This window comes from Hypanus sabinus, chromosome 1 (assembly GCF_030144855.1).
Source record: "Hypanus sabinus isolate sHypSab1 chromosome 1, sHypSab1.hap1, whole genome shotgun sequence".
Classification (NCBI taxonomy): Eukaryota; Metazoa; Chordata; class Chondrichthyes; order Myliobatiformes; family Dasyatidae; genus Hypanus; species Hypanus sabinus.
The window spans coordinates 15447429-15465482 of NC_082706.1; the positions used below are offsets into that span (position 1 = coordinate 15447429).

The 18054-nt window shown below is 48.0% G+C and overlaps 1 protein-coding gene across 1 annotated transcript in view; it reads right to left on the reverse strand.

Annotated features, from left to right (window-relative positions):
* Positions 1-18054, reverse strand: part of LOC132391060 (transcription factor COE2-like) — a 314392-nt gene that overhangs the window by 42735 nt on the left and 253603 nt on the right. The window contains exons 12-13 of the mRNA XM_059963792.1: positions 12377-12442; positions 171-348 (exon numbers count right to left, since the gene is read on the reverse strand). Coding sequence (XP_059819775.1) covers positions 171-348; positions 12377-12442 — 244 coding nt within the window. The remainder of the gene's footprint in view (positions 1-170; positions 349-12376; positions 12443-18054) is intronic.

Sequence of the window (18054 nt, forward strand, 5' to 3'; positions counted from 1 at the left end):
GGTACCCAAAATAAGAAAGAATTGTGAAATAATCAATCAACGACACCAGAGGTTTACAGTTAAGCCTCCAGACTTAAGCGCCGCTTGACTTGAGTCGTCAGAACCCGGGCTAGTCTGGTCAACACTATTTGTCAGTAAGGGTGGCGGTGAGTAGCCGTGTACAAGCTTACCTTGGCTGTTGCCCTGTGCGGACTCTGAGATGCTGACACCCAGCTGGCCACTGTACGAGTTCATCCTCATCATGCTGCTGTGGCTGGGAGTGTTGGAGAGGGCAGGAAGCTGGCTGGGGGTGCGCGGAACGCTGTACAGAGCTTCCGCGATGTCAGCTGCTCTCTTCAGGATCATTTCCTGTAGAAAATACATCACGTGCAAGGATTTATCAGACTGAAGACTGGAATGCACAGTTATACAGCCTAGAAAGAGGACATTCAGCCCACCTCATCTATGCCAACTAAATTATATACTTGAGCTAGTCCCATTTCCTGACGTTTGCCCTATCATTCCATTACGTGCTGTGTGGTATGACGTAGGCACAATGGTCCCATGACCAGTGTTGCTCTTGGCAAAGTTTTCCATGGAAGTGGCTTGCCATTGTCTCCTTCTGGGCAGTCACTAATGAAAGGGTTATCATACGAGACACATTTGATGGCTCTGGGTCTGAACTCCCTGGAATTTAGAATAATGAAGCGGGATCTCATTCAAACCTTTTGAATGCTGAAAGGCCTAAGAGTAGATTTGGAAAGGGTGTTTCCCATGGTGAGTGGGTCTAGGACAAGAGGGCACAGCCTCAGGATGGAGCGGTGTCCATTTAAAACAGAGATGCAGAGAAATTTCTTTAGCCGGAGGGTGGTGAATTTGTGGAATTTATTACCCCAGGCAGCTGTGGAGGCAAGGTCGTTGGGTGTATTTAAGGCAGAGCTTGATCATTTCTTGATTGGGCACACGGGGAAAAGGCTGGAAAATGGGGCTGAGGTGGGGAGATAAGGATTAGCCATGATTGAATGGCGGAGCAGACTCAGTGGGCCAAATGGCCTACTTATACTCCTATATCTTATGGTCTTAAGATGGGTGACCCCAGCCATGATCAATACTCTTCGGAGATTGTCTGCTTGGTGTTAGTGGTTGCATAACCAGGACTTGTGATATGCACCAGCTGCTCATACGACCATCCACCACCTGCTCCCATGGCCTCATGATCCCGATCGAGGGGCCTAAGCAGGTGCCACACCTTGCCCAAGGGTGGCCTGCAGGCTAGCAGAGGGAAGGAGCGCCTCCGCTATGGAAACACTAATGCCTCTGAAAGGCAAATCCTACAAAAGGTAGTTAGATTCAGCCCAGTACATCAACGGTAAAGCCTTCCTAACTATTAAACACATCTGTCATAGGAAAGCAACATCCATCATCAGAGATCCTCACCACCCAGGCCATGCTCTCTTCTCACTGCTGCCATTAGGTAGAAAGTACAAGAGCCTCAGGACCCAAACCACCAGTTCAAGAACAGTCACTACCCCTCAACCATCAGGCTCTTGAACAAAAGGGCATAACAACACTCACTTGCCCATTCATTAAGATGTTCCCACAATCAATTATCTCACTTTCAGGATTCTTTATTTTGCTATATCATGTTCTCGTTATTTATTACTATTTATTTATATTTGCATTTGCATGGTTCGGTGTCTTCTGCACTCTGATTGATCTTTCATTGAATTTAATTGAATTATAGATCAATTAATAGTAACATATTCTACAGTTACTAATCTATAGATTTACTGAGGAAGCCTGGAGAAAAATGACTCTCAGGGTTGTATGTGGTGACATGTATGCACTTTGATAATAAAATCTACCTCGACATTGACATTTCTTTGTTAGAGATGTTTCTCCACCCTGCCACCTTATTTAATGGAATATTTTTGTATTTAGTGTTCCCTTCCTCCTACAAAATGTAAGTTTTTGTTACCAAATTTCCTGGTTTTTGTCTGTGTTTCACATGCTTTGCTTCGCCTTCACTTTATGACACCTCACCTGCTGGCCACATCATCCAATGGCCTCCTTCTCCTTTGTCTTTTGCATTCATTTTTAATTTCTGGCCTTGTACCTCAGTACTGATTGTGGTTCTTGCTTTTGAAATGGAAACATCTGAGCCCTCCCACACCGATTTTCAAACCCAGATAAGCTGTGAGGCATTGCTGGCTTTTGAGGGCTCTCTCCTCTTTCAGATACTCAGATACCCGAAAGGAGAACCAAGAGAGGTCATCGAAGTGCCCCGGACAATGCTGGTCAGTCAAACACCTGCAGGCAGATCACCAAGCTTTGGGTGTGACACAACTTAACTTGAGTAACAAATCAATAGTGAAGGGAAGTCTGTTGGTTTACGGCGAGGGTGGGATTTATTTTCTGTGTGCTCCCTGAATCTGGTGCGCTAAAACATCGTGGAGATGCAAGAGACAGCTGATGTTGAAAACTGGAGCAACAAACAAGGTGCTGAAAGATCTCAGCAAGATAGGCAGCATCTGTGAAGCGAAATAAGCAATTGACAATTCAAGTCAAAATGTCTTATCACTTCAGGTGAAGGGCCTGGCCCAAAACATTAACAGTCCATTTCCCTCCACAGATGCTGCCTAACCCACTGAGTTCCTCCAGTATCTTTGTTATTGCTTTAAACCTTTAGATGGCCAAAATATTTCAATGTCATATAGTGGCCACCAGTTCAAGGACCATGCATGGCTCCTGGATAGCATTGGCATAATAGTGACTATACTACCTGAGGAGCATTAGGAGAGCTAATCTAACACAAAAATTGCCAACCAACTTTTATTGGTGTGTGATAGCGTATTGAAATATGGAATGACAGTGTGGTACTCTAGCTGCAGCAAGACAGATCACAAAGCACGCCAATGGGTGATTAGGACAGCTCAGCACAACCTTGGCACTCAACTGCCAGACCTGTAGACTATCTACAACTTTCGATGCATGTGGCACACTCATAACATCATTAAAGTCCCATCCCATTCTGGACACTGTCTGTTCAACCTCCTGCCTCTGGTAAAAGATACAGAAACATCTTAGCCAAGACAGCAAAACTGAAAAACAGTTTCTTCCCGAGTGCTATTGCGCAGCTGAATACTGCTGCACTCCAGCTTGCCAATGGCCTTTGAAGGTTATGGACTGTCAAAGTCACTTGGTGCATGTACATATGGGATTTTTTAAAATTAAGCCATACTGCATGTATTGTAAATATCTGTTTTTGCACAGATTGGAGTAGCACCAGAATCTCGTTGTCTTGAGCAATGACAATATATCTCCCATGTAAGGGAGAAGGATAAATAACTTTTGGCCCATCTATGCTAGCTCTCAGAGCAATACCATTCACCCACATTTCCATGTGACACTTTGACAGGTATATAAATAGAAAGGGTTTGGAGGGATATGGGCCAAATTAAAAAATGTGGATCCAACTTGGATAGATATCATGAACTTGATAGGTGGAGCTGTGGTTTGGGTGGGGTTGGGGGAATGATAAGCAGATGATATTCGCATTAGTTGTTTTGATCCTGGCCCAACGTTTGAGCTCTTAGGTTGGGCTTTGGGGTATGACAAGGCAGAAGCACCAATGGAAAAGCTGGAATGAAGAACCTCTTTCCATGCTGTGAAACTCTTGGACACCAGCATGCTATTTTTCTGGAAACGATCAGAAAATACTTCAGCAGTTTCTTCCCTTTCTTCATTTTGTTAAATATCACTCTAATTGATCTCATTTTCCTTGGATTTTCCCCATTAAAATACACCAAAGGCTAATTAGAAAACCTAATTAGCCACCCTGCATGCTTTGGCTCATGGGAGGACATCGGAGCAGCTGGAGGAAACTCAGCTGGTCACAGGAAGAATGTGCTGACTTCATACGCACAGCATCAAAATCAGGACGAAACTGAGACCCCTGAAACTATGAGCCTGAGAAAGGAAGGACATCAGATTGTTTTCTTTAAAGAAGATCAATGAATCGAATAATCTTTCATAGTTGTAATTACCATGGTCACACTTACTGATAATTGGTATTGCATTCCCAATTTCTATTAATTAGCTGAGTTTAAAGTTTCAAGCAGTCATTACAGTTTGCATTTCCAGGCCATTGCTTCAAAATTTCTTCTGCCCAGTGCTTCATCGTGTCAGCCATTCTAATTAGTCACCCACTTCCCCAGCAACCCTATCTAGTACCTCGGTCACTGCACTATAAAAACTTTAAACCACTTTTAATGACGCATAAATGTAAATACATACTTGCATTTAGAAACATAGAAAATAGGTGCAGGAGTAGGCCATTCGACCCTTCGAGCCTGCACTGCCATTCAGTATGATCATGGCTGATCATCCAACTCAGAACCCTGTACCTGCTTTCTCTCCATACCCCCTGATCACTTTAGCCACAAGGGCCATATCTAACTTCCTCTTAAATATAGCCAATGAACCGGCCTCAACTGTTTCCTGTGGCAAAGAATTCCACAGCTTCACCACTCTCTGTGTGAAGAAGTTATGTATTTATGGGTATTTTATTCTATAAAATATGCATAAGTACATAATTAACAGCTTGTACTTCTAACTTTATTTTTATATAATTCTGTCTAATTGTCGAATGCTGTTTTGTGATGCATGTCTCACCCTCACCAACACGCCACAGCAAATTCCTAATACATGGAAATGTATATGGCAAATAATGTTGATCCTTGACCTGGTTTGTGTGGGACCTGAGGCTTGTAAGGTTTGAGAGGACCTGGCAGCGCTATAGAGTTACTAAAACAAAACTTCACGTCACATTAAAAGTTTGTTCCCCTAGGCAATAATCCGGTCAATTTAGCTCCCCTCTCCAACCCCTCTATTACCTGAGTCACTACATTGTAAACACTTTAAACCACTTTTTATAACGCTGTTTATATTGTAAATACATGCTGGTATAAGACCTTAAAGACACAGGAGCAGAATTAGGCCATTCAGCCCATTGTCTACTCCACCATTCTATCATGGCAGATTTATTATCCCTCTCAACCCCATTCTCCTGCCTTTAAACCTTTGATGGCCTCAACTATCAACTTTCACTTTAAACATACTTGGCCTTCCATCTTTGTAAATGAATGCTTCAGATTCACCACCATCTGGCTAAAGAAACTCCTCCTCATCTTTGTTCTAAAGGGACGTCTTTGTATTCCAAGGTTGTGCCCTTTGGACCTAGACTCCCCCACTAAAGGAAACACCCTCTCCACATCCACTCTATGTATTTCTAAACATTTTACTGTACATCTGTACTTTTAGCTTTCATATAATTCTTCATTCTGGGTAATTGTTGAATGTTGTTTTTTGTTGCAGGTTATATCAAAACACCACAACAATTTCCTACTACGTCTAAATGTACGTATATGGCGAATAAAGTTAATTCCTGAAATCGATTCATGATCCTTCAAGACTTCTGAACACCAGTCCTGTAAACGGCCATTGTCCCCACATCCAAAGCTCCATTTTTTAAGTCTCAAAGTCCCCTGGGATATCCTCCAGGCTGCAGTTATCAACGATGAGTTGCCATCTGGGACAAGAGTAGACCAGAAGAATCCAAAAAAAAAAAATTCCTGTCACCATAAATGCCAGGAGTTGTTACTCATGAGAGTATGAATAAGCTGGTAGCTTAGCAGCCAGCTCTGTATTAGATGTACCATCCTGGAATCAGGCCTAAAACCACAGGCCCAAAACCATCTGGATGGAAGCCTAAGACTGCATTGGTTTAATGCCAATGAGCTCAAGTGAACAGAGGCAGCTAAAGTATGTATCATTAATCACACATTTGTTTGACATCAATTTATAGCTAGTGAGGTTTATTCTTTTCAAAACCAAATACATAAAGCTTGCTCTGGTGGTAAAAATACCACTGATAGTGGTTCAGACCACTTAGAGCTGGAAGGCTTTAGCTGGTCTGAGCTGTTGCCTCCAGGGTTACAGATTATTTGCAACATTTAAAGCTCTGGAGGAGCTCAGTGGGTCAGGCAGCGTCTATGGAGGGAAATGGACAGGTGATATTTCAAGTTGAGACCCTTCATCTAGAGTGGAACAAAAGAGAGGCGACAGCCAGTATGGAAAAGTGGAGGAAAGGGTGGAGCAAAAGCTGGCAGGCGATATACGGGGTTGGTGGAAGGGGGAGTGATAGGCAGATGATTTTCGGATTAGTTGCTTTAACCTAGGCCCAAAGTTGGAGCTCTCAGGTGGGACTTTTGAGGTACAACAAGACGGAAGCACCGTTGAATCAACCCATCCCTTCCATCTCCTGGATCGCTCTCTGGTAACCCCTGCTGGTGGGAGCTGGTAAACACAGGCAGCCTGCGAGCAGTGCCGCAGCTGGTGGAGAGTCACTGCCTCACAGTACGAGAGACCGAGGTTCAATCCTGACCGCAGACGCAGTCTGTGCGGAGTTTACGTGCTCTCCTGTGACCAGGTGGTTGGTCTGGATATTCCCACGTTCCAAAGATTAGAATAGTAGGATAAATGGCCATTGTAAATAGCCCCTAATGCTTCGGGGAGTGGTAGAATGTTGGGGCAATTGATGTGAAGGCAGAGGGAATAAGTGGGATTGGTATAATTGGATGGTTGATGTTGACTTAGATTTGATGGGCTGAAGGGCATTCTTCCTGCTCTATGATTGATACAACCTCCTGGCTCAGTCCTCGCTCCTGCAAGGCAGTATAAGACCATAGACCATAATATATAGGAGCAGAATTAGGCCATTTGGCCCATCAAGTCTGCTTCACCAATTATCATGGCTGATACATTTCCCCCTCAGCACAATGTCCTGGCTTCTGATTCATCAAGAACTTATCAATCTCTAAATATAAATCTTATAAATATACCCAATGACTTGGCTTCCTGTGGTAACAAATTCCACAAATTCACCACTCTCTGGCGAAAATGGACATCTTTCTATTCTGAGGCTGTCCCCTCTGGTCCTAGACTCCCCCTCCATAGAAAATATAGCCTTCACATCCACTGTATCGAGGACTTTCAACATTCGATAGGTTTCACTGATATCTCTCCTCATTCTTTTGAATCCCAGTGGGTACAGGCCTAGAGCCATTAATTGGTCCTTGTATGGTAACCCTTTCATTCACAGAACCTCCTCCGAACCCTCTCCAATGAAAGCACATCCTTTCTCAGATAAGCGGCCCAAGACTGTTCACAATTCTCCAAGTGAGGCCTGACCAGTGCTTCATAAAGCCTCAATGTTGCATCCTTGCAAGAGGTGCCGATGAAAAGCCAAGCTACCCAGCCTGGGGTAAAGAGAAGCACGTTCTATGATCTCAGCATAGACCATTTCAGTTGGGCTGCCAATACTGCAATTTCAACCTAATCCTCCAAGGTCAAAAGGCACAGACTCAGAATAAAGGGGTGCCCCTATAGAACTGAGAGGAGGAAGAATTTCCTCATCCAGAGGGTGGAGGATCTATGGAACTTGTTGCCATTGAGGGCTTGGAGACCAAGTCATTGCATATTTATAGTTGTATTTAAGGCAGAGAATGCAAAGGTTACGGGAAGAAGGCAGGAAAAAGGCGGGTTGAGGGAAAAACGTCAGCCATGATTGAACAACAGAGCAGGCTCGATGGAGGGAATGGCTTAACTCTGCTCCTATATCTTGTGGTCTTATGGTTCTGCTTTTGAATTTTACGGTGGCAGAATTTATGGAGCTACTATGGAGCTCAGGATGAATCAGCTTTCTTCTATGATCATCCCTTAGATAATCATGGTTCACCTGGAAGATGTTCAACCGGTGAATAGGCAGACGAATGAAAGAGTGCACTTCAAGGTGAATGCACCAAATGGTTTACATGCCCTGACGAAGGGTCTCGGCCCAAAACATCGACTCTTTACTCTTTTCCATAGATGCTGCCTGACTTGCTGCTTTCCTCCAGCGTTCTCTACGTGTTTATTTGTCCATTTATTCTTTCACTCTTAACACCTCTCAGGCAGTTTAGAAGATAATAAACTTTTATGATCTGCTGTTTGACAAGAACAGGCAAGCCCAAGTTGTTGCTGTTCCCTCGGCAAGGCCCTCTTTACCAGCTGCTGTTCGGGGTCCTGTTTTCATCGTGGCTGCGGCAACAACCTCACAAGACGGGGTTTGCGAAACTGATTTAACAACGGTAAAATACACCCAAAAAGCTGGCGTTCATCCTCCACGGTGCCGGGCTAAACTGGTGTAATTGCACCCCTGCCTCCCAAAAATCTGACTGAAGTACAGTTGGTGGCCACTTTATTAGGTACGGAAGTGGAACCCGGTGTGGTCCTCTCCTGCTGCAGCCCATCCACTTCAAGTTTCGACATGTTGTGCACTCAGAGACGCTCTTCTGCACACCACTGTTGTAACGTGTGGTTATTTGAGTAACTCTCACCTTCCTGTCAACTTGAACCAGTCTAGACTTTCTCCTCTGACCTCTCTCATTAACAAGGCACTTTTGCCCACAGAACTGCCGCTCACTGGATGCTTTTCTGTTTTACGTACCATTCTCTATAAACTCTAGGGACTGTTGTATGTGAAAATCCCAGATCATCAGCAGTTTCTGAGATACTCAAACCATCCTGTCTGGCACCAACAATCATTCCACAGTCAAAGTCACTTAGATAGCATTTCTTCCCCATTCTGATATTTGATCTGAATGACAACTGAACCTCTTGACCATTTCTACATGTTTTTTTATGCACTGAGTTGCTGCCACATGATTGGCTGAATAGATAGTTGCATTGGGTATAAGTGCACCTAATAAAGTGGCCACTCATCTACGTTAGCACTTGGCACACCAGTTCTTGTAGTAAAAGCGCAAATCATGTCAGGAACCATAATGTCCAAATGAAGGGCCTTGACCTGAAATGTTGACTGCCACAGATATCCTTCCACAGATTTGCAGAGCTTCTCCAGTGTTGGGTTGCGTGATACAAAGCTCACTGCTGCCCCCTGTCTTGGCAGACCTGGTGCCATAGAAGGAGCAAAATTGCTGACCAGCCAATGGCCAACCCAGTCCCACCCACAAAGACTGCCACATGAGCTTTAGCTGATAACAGCTGCACATAGCTCAGAATGAATTTAAAGGACAAAAACCTTAAAAAAAATCAGGACTTTGTAATGAATGCAATTTTTATATACTTTCTGCATAAATACTGTTCTGCACATATAAGATTGCACTTGCAGTCACTTCGGGGAAGACCCAGGGACTTCTGGGAAACACAGAGACTTTCTTGGTAGCTTGGGGAATTGCTCAGAAGCCCTGGGGATTTCTGGTCTCTGAAGTCTCTGGACCAGTGGAGTTGTTCTGGCTGGTCATTGAAAAGCGAGGCTAAGTGAGGCTGTGTGCAGGGTGTTGACCTGACACCACTGACCCCTCCGCTCGACTCCTCTCTCGTCGACGTTGCCTGATCTGCCCCTAGTTTTGTCATGAAGAGGCATAAAAGATCAGAGGGATGTTCCAGCTGTGTGATCCATGGTGAGTAGCTGGCAGAAGTCAGCCACGCTCAGGTTGAATTCCCCAAAGGTGCCCGTAATTTGCTGATGACACTACATTGATTGGCCTAAATTCAAACAATAACGAGGTGCCCTACAGGGAAGAAGTCATCTCTCTGACACAGTGGTGTGAAAAAAACTATTTCTCCCTCAATGTCGCAAAAACAAAGGAGCTGGTTGTGGATTACAGGAGGAATGGAGACAGGCTAACCCCTATAGACATCGATGGATCTGGGGTTGAGAGGGTGAACAGCATTCACATCACCGAGGATCTCACGTGGTCTGTACACACTGGCTGTGTGGTGAAAAAGCACAACAGCGCCTCTTTCACCTCAGACGGTTGAGGAAGTTCGGTATGGGCCCCCGAATCCTATAAACTTTCTACAGGAGCACAATTGAGAGCATCCTGGCTGGCTGCATCACTGCCTGGTATGGGAACTGCACCTCCCTTAATCACAGGACTCTGCAGAGGGTGGTGCGGACAGAGGCGCATCTGTAGGTGTGAACTTCCCACAATCAGGATGTTTACAAGGACAGGTGTATAAAAAGGGCCTGTAGGATCATTGGGAACCCAAGCCATCCCAATCACAATCTATTCCAGCTGTTACCACCTGGGAAACAGTACCGCAGCATAAAAGCCAGGACCAACAGGCTCTGGGACAGCTTCTTCTACCAGGCCATCAGACTGATGAACTCACATTGATTCAAGTGTACCCTATATTACATTGACTGTTCTATTTATTATAAATTACTATGATTACACATGGCACATTTAGATGGGCATAAATATTCTTATTCATGTGGCTGCATACATAATTTGACCGCACTTGTGCACAAGACAGAAAACAAGAGTGCATCACCGTATCGAGTTTCTAAGAGGAGACTCTGCAGCCTCTTAATATATCCAGAGGAGTCTACAGAAGGACTTGGACAGATTAGGAGGGCAAAGTGGCAGATGGAATACAATGCGGGGAGTGTCCGGTCATGCACTTTGACAGAAGAAATAAAAAAATTAACACTGTTTTCTGATATGGAGCAAATTCAAAAACCAGAGGTGCGAAGGGTCTTGGGTGTCCCAGTGCAGGATTTCCTAACAGTTAACTTGCAGGTTGAATCAGTGATGAGGAAGGCAAATGCGATGTTAGCATTCATTTCCGGAGGACTAGAATATCAAAAGCAAGAATGAAGTGCTGAGGCTTTATAAGGCATTGGCTCAGATCTCAATTTTTAGTTTACAGCCTAATATTGAAGAAAGGATGTGTTGGCATTGGAGAGGGTCCAGATGAGATCTACATGAATGATCCTGGGAATAAAATGGTTAATATATGAGCAGCATTTGATGGTCCTAGGTCTACACTGACTGGGGCTTAGAAGAATGAGGGGGAATCTCAATGAAACTTACTGAATATTGAGAAGCCTTTTTAGAGTGGATGTTGAGAGGATGTTCCCTATAGTGGGGGTGGCTAGGAAACAGAGGGCACAGCCTCAGAGTAGGAGGACATCCTTTAGAACAGCGAGAAAAAGGGATTTCTTTAGCCAGAGTAAGCTGCGTCTTTGGAATTCATTGCACAGATGGTTGTGGGGGGGGGGGGGGGGGTCATGTGATCGGATATACTTAAAGCAGAGGTTGGTAGATTCTTGATGAGGAAGGGCATCAATGGTTACGGGGATTGAGGTTGAGAGGGAAATAAATCAACCTTCAGCAAACGGCAGAGTAGAAGTGATGGGGCCAAATGGCCTAATGGCGGTGTGCAACAGTGTCCAGGTTGGAGTCAGTGCTGCCCCCTAGTGTTTGCTTGGTAGAAGACAAGCTGCACAATCCTGCTGAAGGGTCTTGGCCCAAAACATCGACTGTACTCTTTTCCAAGGACGCTGCCTGGCCTGCTGAGTTCCTCCAGCATTTTGTGTGTGTTGCTTGGATCTCCAGCATCTGCAGATTTGCTCCTGTTTGTGCTCAACTGCAGGTTTCTGTGGCATTCAGGGCTCGGTTCTGAACTTTTTTCTTTTGCATGGCTGTATCTTACTGGTATCTTTATGTGCTTGTTATCTTCTATGTGCTATGTGTGTGTCGTGCTGTGCATGACTGCTGGTACTGCGTTTTGCACCTTGGTCCAGAGTAACGCTGCCTCGTTTGGCTGCATTTATGGGTATTCAAGTATGTTTGAATGGCAATTAAACCTGAATTGAATTTAACACTGCTCCTATTTTTTATGGTCTCATAGTCCTACGGAAATTCAGATGAAATTCTAAATTGAGGATAGCCTCAATTACATTATACTTCTCAGATATCCCAGCTATAAATTGTATTATCCGGTCTGAAGCAATATAAGAGTTAAAAATTGACACAGATCCTTCAGCTCCCCAAGTCTGCTCTATTAAGCATGCATATTTACACTAATCCTACAATAACCCACTTGAGTCTCCCTTCATTCCCATCCATGGCACTCCGGTTCCAGCACGTACCTCCACATTCATTCCCATTCCCACATGTTGCTCCACGGCCTCACCTACTGACATGATGAGGCCACACTCAGAAGCAACACCCCATATTCCATCCGGATAGACTCCAACTTGATGCCAGCAGCCAATTAACCGGCTAACCCAACCACCTCTGGGATGTGGCGGGGGGGCGGGGGGAACAGGAGCACTTGGGGAAAACCCACACAGTCGAAAGGGGGACGTGCCAACCCTCAGGTCAGAATTAAACTCGGGTAAATGGAGCCGAGAGGCAGCAGCTCCTCGACCTGCACCGCTGTGCTTACCAACTTGTCCAACCCTGCATCATGATTGGACTCTGAGGTCTGGCTCTATTTGATTGATATGTAGTCAGTCCAATCAGTAAACACTCTGCAGTACCTGATTATTTGGAGGTCCTCCATATAAAGCCTCTACAAGATCTGCCGCCCTCTTCAATAACATTTCCTGTGGGATAAAGTAGTCAATTAATTTCTGATATGAAGTCATAAAAGGATCACAGAACTTAACTCAAGCACCTTAGCCCAATAATTATAGGCTTGTCAGGCCCAGACAGTATTTCTCCGGGTGGCCTGACCTTCACACCAGCCCTGCTGTGTCTCACTGTTGATCTTGTCTCGTGCTTTGTGTAGGCAGAGGGGACCATTTTCCATGTTGTGAGGGTCCTGGGTCAAAATGGCAGCTCAAAGGTGGGCCTTCCCCCACGCCTATGCCAAACACGGAGAGAAGAATGCAGGTCACATCTTCCTCAAACATCTCACCTCTGGAAGGTCAGGGAGTGGTGGGACATTCCTAGTGACCCACAAACCCAAGTTTCTTACCCTCGGGGTAGCGGGCCATGAATTATAGCCGTTTTTTCTGAGGATGGGAAAAGGGGACTTATGAAATGTGCCAGATGGTGGAAGGTGCCCAGAATTTTATTCACTGCTAGGTGGATGCCAGAATCTTGGCTACAATATTTACTCACTGACAAATACATGGTCCTGCATAGACCCAAACGTGCAGTCTATCTACAAAATGATTTTCAGGTACAATTTTAACAAGAGTGACTGAAGGTGAATTAAATCAGCAAGTGGTGGAACCTGCAGCACAGAGTGCCAGGTACCTTCTTTATAGTGCTCTATAGCTACCAATCCTCCCACCATCCCATTTTCATCTCCTTTTCTTCACTCAGTGACTCATGTTTTAAATGGAATCTCTCCAAGAGATTCGCTCTTTTGTTTAGAAATTGATCAAAGTCTTTGTCATAACTGACTTGTCACGAATGGGCAACAAAGTTCCACCTGCATTCCTTGGAGTTTAAAAGAGTGCTGGGTGATCTTAATGAAACTTTTAAGATCCAGAGAGTGTTACACAGGGTAGATGTTGTGGGTTTTGTTGGTGAAAGGGTCTCGTATGTTGGGACACAGTTACATGTTGGAGTAGTAACTGGAAAAAGCCTTGTGCAGGAATGTCATAGAGGGTATAAATCTCTAGAATGATGGCTTCCCATTTCAATTTGACTTCCCATTCCCATTCCCATTCCCACATGTTGTTCCATGGCCACATCTATTGCCATGGTGATGCCAACCTCAGGAGCATCACCTCATATTCAGTAATTTCTCCCCGCCCTCTTCTCTTTTTTTTTACAATTTCCACTCTGGATACCCTCTCACCTCTTCTCTTTTCTCTTCTCTCACCTGCTAATCACTACCCTCTGATGTCCCTCCTCCATCTCTTTCTCCCACGGTCCACTGTCCTCTCCTATCAGATTCACTCTTCTTCACCCCTTTATCTCTTCTGCCTATCAACACCCAGCTTCAACTTCAACACCCACTGCCCTCCCCAACCACCTTCCCCCTCGCCTGGACTCACCTATCAGCTTGTACTCATCTCCTCCTCTCCTCTCCCACTCCCACCTCCTTCACTGGTTTCTGCCCCCTCCCTTTCCAGTCCTGATGAAGTCTCTCAGCATCAAACGTTTACTCCCTTCCGTAGATGTGGCCTGACTTGCTGAGTTCCTCAAACATTTTGTCTGCGTTGCTCAAGATTTCCAGCATCTGCAGAATCCCTAGTGTGTAAGCTATACCGACAGACCTTTCTGAGCAGAAACCTCCAATGCATCAGTGCCAAAGGCTCACTGAAAATCTGTGCCGCCCACACCCAGCTTGGCAGTAATATAAATGGTGAACTGTGTCGCACAGCACTGTATTAAGCGATGGAAGAATTCAACAGTTCATAAGCTGATTGGAGGCCCACACAGCACCTCTGATGTGCTGACTTTCAAGGTAGAACTGTCCACACTGCCGAAACACACAGCTGCAGCTCCCAAAGGCTGCCCAATTAACCTGTGAGTGAAATGAGCTTCTTCTTTGCTGGCAAACACTTTAGTAGAAGCAGTTTCCTTGATGCCAAAGGGAAATAAAATGCACACCTCTCTACTTGGGAGCTCTGAGGTGAAGGTCCATTTCTCCAGGATCTTTGATTTAATTCCTGATCTCCCAGCCTGTTTGAAAAGATACTGAGATGTGGGTTCTTCCTCCATGTTCCGTGAGGAAGAAGTGGAAGATAAAGGAGAGGGTGCAACTGGAAATGGGCTGAAAATAGCAGCAGCACCGGCCAACAAAGAAGATTTTAGACTCTATTCATCCTGGGACATGGAGGTTCATTCTTGGCACAATTGCAGGGTTCCTGCTGTCAGGAATATGATGAAGCAGATTCCCCGCTTTCCAGAGCAGTTCCATGATCAGGCTCCATTATTATCGTCTGACAAAGTGCCTCTTCTGGTTGCCACTAAGTGCTCTGGAGCACCACCCATCCTGCCCGTTGGGATCACCGCCCACCCTGCCCGTTGGGATCACCGCCCACCCTGCCCGTTGGGATCACCGCCCACCCGCCCGTTGGGATCACCGCCCACCCGCCCGTTGGGATCACCGCCCACCCTGCCCGTTGAGATCACCACCCACCCGCCCGTTGGGATCACCACCCACCCTGCCCGTTGGGATCACCACCCACCCTGCCCGTTGGGATCACCGCCCACCCTGCCCGTTGGGATCACCACCCATCCTGCCCGTTGGGATCACCACCCACCCTGCCCATTGAGATAACCACCCACCCTGCCCGTTGGGATCACCGCCCAAACAGCCCGTTGGGATCACCGCCCACCCTGCCCATTGAGATAACCACCCACCCTGCCCGTTGGGATCACCGCCCACCCACCCGTTGAGATCACCACCCACCCTGCCCATTGAGATAACCACCCACCCGCCCGTTGGGATCACCACCCACCCTGCCCATTGAGATAACCACCCACCCGCCCGTTGGGATCACCACCCACCCACCCGTTGAGATCACCACCCACCCTGCCCATTGAGATAACCACCCACCCTGCCCGTTGAGATCACCACCCATCCTGCCCGTTGGGATCACCACCCACCCTGCCCATTGAGATCACCACCCACCCTGCCCGTTGGGATCACCACCCACCCTGCCCATTGAGATCACCACCCACCCTGCCCGTTGGGATCACCACCCACCCTGCCCATTGAGATCACCACCCACCCTGCCCGTTGGGATCACCACCCACCCTGCCCATTGAGATCACTGCCCAACATGCCCGTTGAGATCACAATTTTTCCAGCCTAGTAGTAGCACCATTTTTCCTGCCCAGTCAGATCACCAACCTTCCTGCCCAGTGGGATCAACACCCTTCCTGCCCAGTGGGATCACCAACCTTCCTGTCCAGTGGGATCACCACCCACCCTGCCCATTGAGATCACTGACCAACATGCCCGTTAAGATCACTGACCAACCTGCCCGTTGAGATCACAATTTTTCCAGCCTAGTAGTAGCACCATTTTTCCTGTCCAGTCAGATCACCACCCTTCCTGCCCAGTGGGATCACCAACCATCCTGTCCAGTGGGATCACCACCCTTCCTGCCCAGTGGGATCACCACCCTTCCTGCCCACTGGGATCAACACCCTTCCTGCCCAGTGGAATCACCACCTTTCCTGCCCAGTGGGTTCACCACCCTTCCTGCCCACTGGGATCAACACCCTTCCTGCCCACTGGGATCAACACACTTCCTGCCCAGTGGGTTCACCACCCTTCCTGCCCAGTGGGTTCACCACCCTTCCTGCCCAGTGGGATCACAACCCTTCCTGCCCACTGGGATCGACACCCTTCCTGCCCAGTGGAATCACCACCCTTCCTGCCCAGTGGGTGCACCACCCTTCCTGCCCAGTGGGATCACCACCATTCCTGCCCAGTGGGTTCACCACCCTTCCTGCCCAGTGGGTGCACCACCCTTCCTGCCCAGTGGGATCACCACCCTTCCTGCCCACTGGGATCAACACCCTTCCTGCCCAGTGGAATCACCACCCTTCCTGCCCAGTGGGTGCACCACCCTTCCTGCAAAGTGGGTGCATCACCCTTCCTGCCCAGTGGGTGCACCACCCTGCCTGTCCAGTGTGATCACCAACCATCCTGTCCAGTGTGATCACCAACCTTCCTGCCCAGTGGGTGCACCAATCTTCCTGTCCAGTGTGATCACCAACCTTCCTGCCCAGTGGGTGCACCACCCTTCTTGCCCAGTGGGATCAACACCCTTCCTGCCCACTGGGATCAACACCCTTCCTGCAAAGTGGGTGCATCACCCTTCCTGCCCAGTGGGTGCACCACCCTTCCTGTCCAGTGTGATCACCAACCATCCTGCCCAGTGGGTGCACCACCCTTCCTGCCCAGTGGGTGCACCACCCTTCCTGCCCAGTGGGATCAACACCCTTCCTGCCCAGTGGGATCAACACCCTTCCTGCCCAGTGGAATCACCACCTTTCCTGCCCAGTGGGTGCACCACCCTTCCTGCCCAGTGGGTGCACCACCCTTCCTGCCCAGTGGGATCAACACCCTTCCTGCCCAGTGGAATCACCACCCTTCCTGCCCAGTGGGATCACCACCCTTCCTGCAAAGTGGGATCAACACCCTTCCTGCCCACTGGGATCAACACCCTTCCTGCCCAGTGGGTGCACCACCCTTCCTGCCCAGTGGGTTCACCACCCTTCCTGCCCAGTGGGATCAACACCCTTCCTGCCCAGTGGAATCACCACCCTTCCTGCCCAGTGGGATCAACACCCTTCCTGCCCAGTGGAATCACCACCCTTCCTGCCCAGTGGGTGCACCACCCTACCTGCCCAGTGGGTGCACCACCCTTCTTGCCCAGTGGGATCAACACCCTTCCTGCCCACTGGGATCACCACCTTTCCTGCCCAGTGGGATCACCACCCTTCCTGCCCAGTGGGATCAACACCCTTCCTGCCCAGTGGAATCACCACCCTTCCTGCCCAATGGAATCACCACCTTTCCTGCCCAGTGGGTGCACCACCCTTCCTGCCCAGTGGGTGCACCACCCTTCCTGCCCAGTGGGTTCACCACCCTTCCTGCCCAGTGGGTGCACCACCCTTCCTGCCCAGTGGAATCACCACCTTTCCTGCCCAGTGGGATCACCACCTTTCCTGCCCAGTGGGATCACCACCATTCCTGCCCAGTGGGTTCACCACCCTTCCTGCCCAGTGGGTGCACCACCCTTCCTGCCCAGTGGGATCACCACCCTTCCTGCCCACTGGGATCAACACCCTTCCTGCCCAGTGGAATCACCACCCTTCCTGCCCACTGGGATCAACACCCTTCCTGCCCAGTGGGTTCACCACCCTTCCTGCCCAGTGGGATCACCAACCTTCCTGCCCACTGGGATCAACACCCTTCCTGCCCAGTGGAATCACCACCCTTCCTGCCCAGTGGGTGCACCACCCTTCCTGCCCAGTGGGATCACCACCATTCCTGCCCAGTGGGTTCACCACCCTTCCTGCCCAGTGGGTGCACCACCCTTCCTGCCCAGTGGGATCACCACCCTTCCTGCCCACTGGGATCAACACCCTTCCTGCCCAGTGGAATCACCACCCTTCCTGCCCAGTGGGTGCACCACCCTTCCTGCAAAGTGGGTGCATCACCCTTCCTGCCCAGTGGGTGCACCACCCTGCCTGTCCAGTGTGATCACCAACCATCCTGTCCAGTGTGATCACC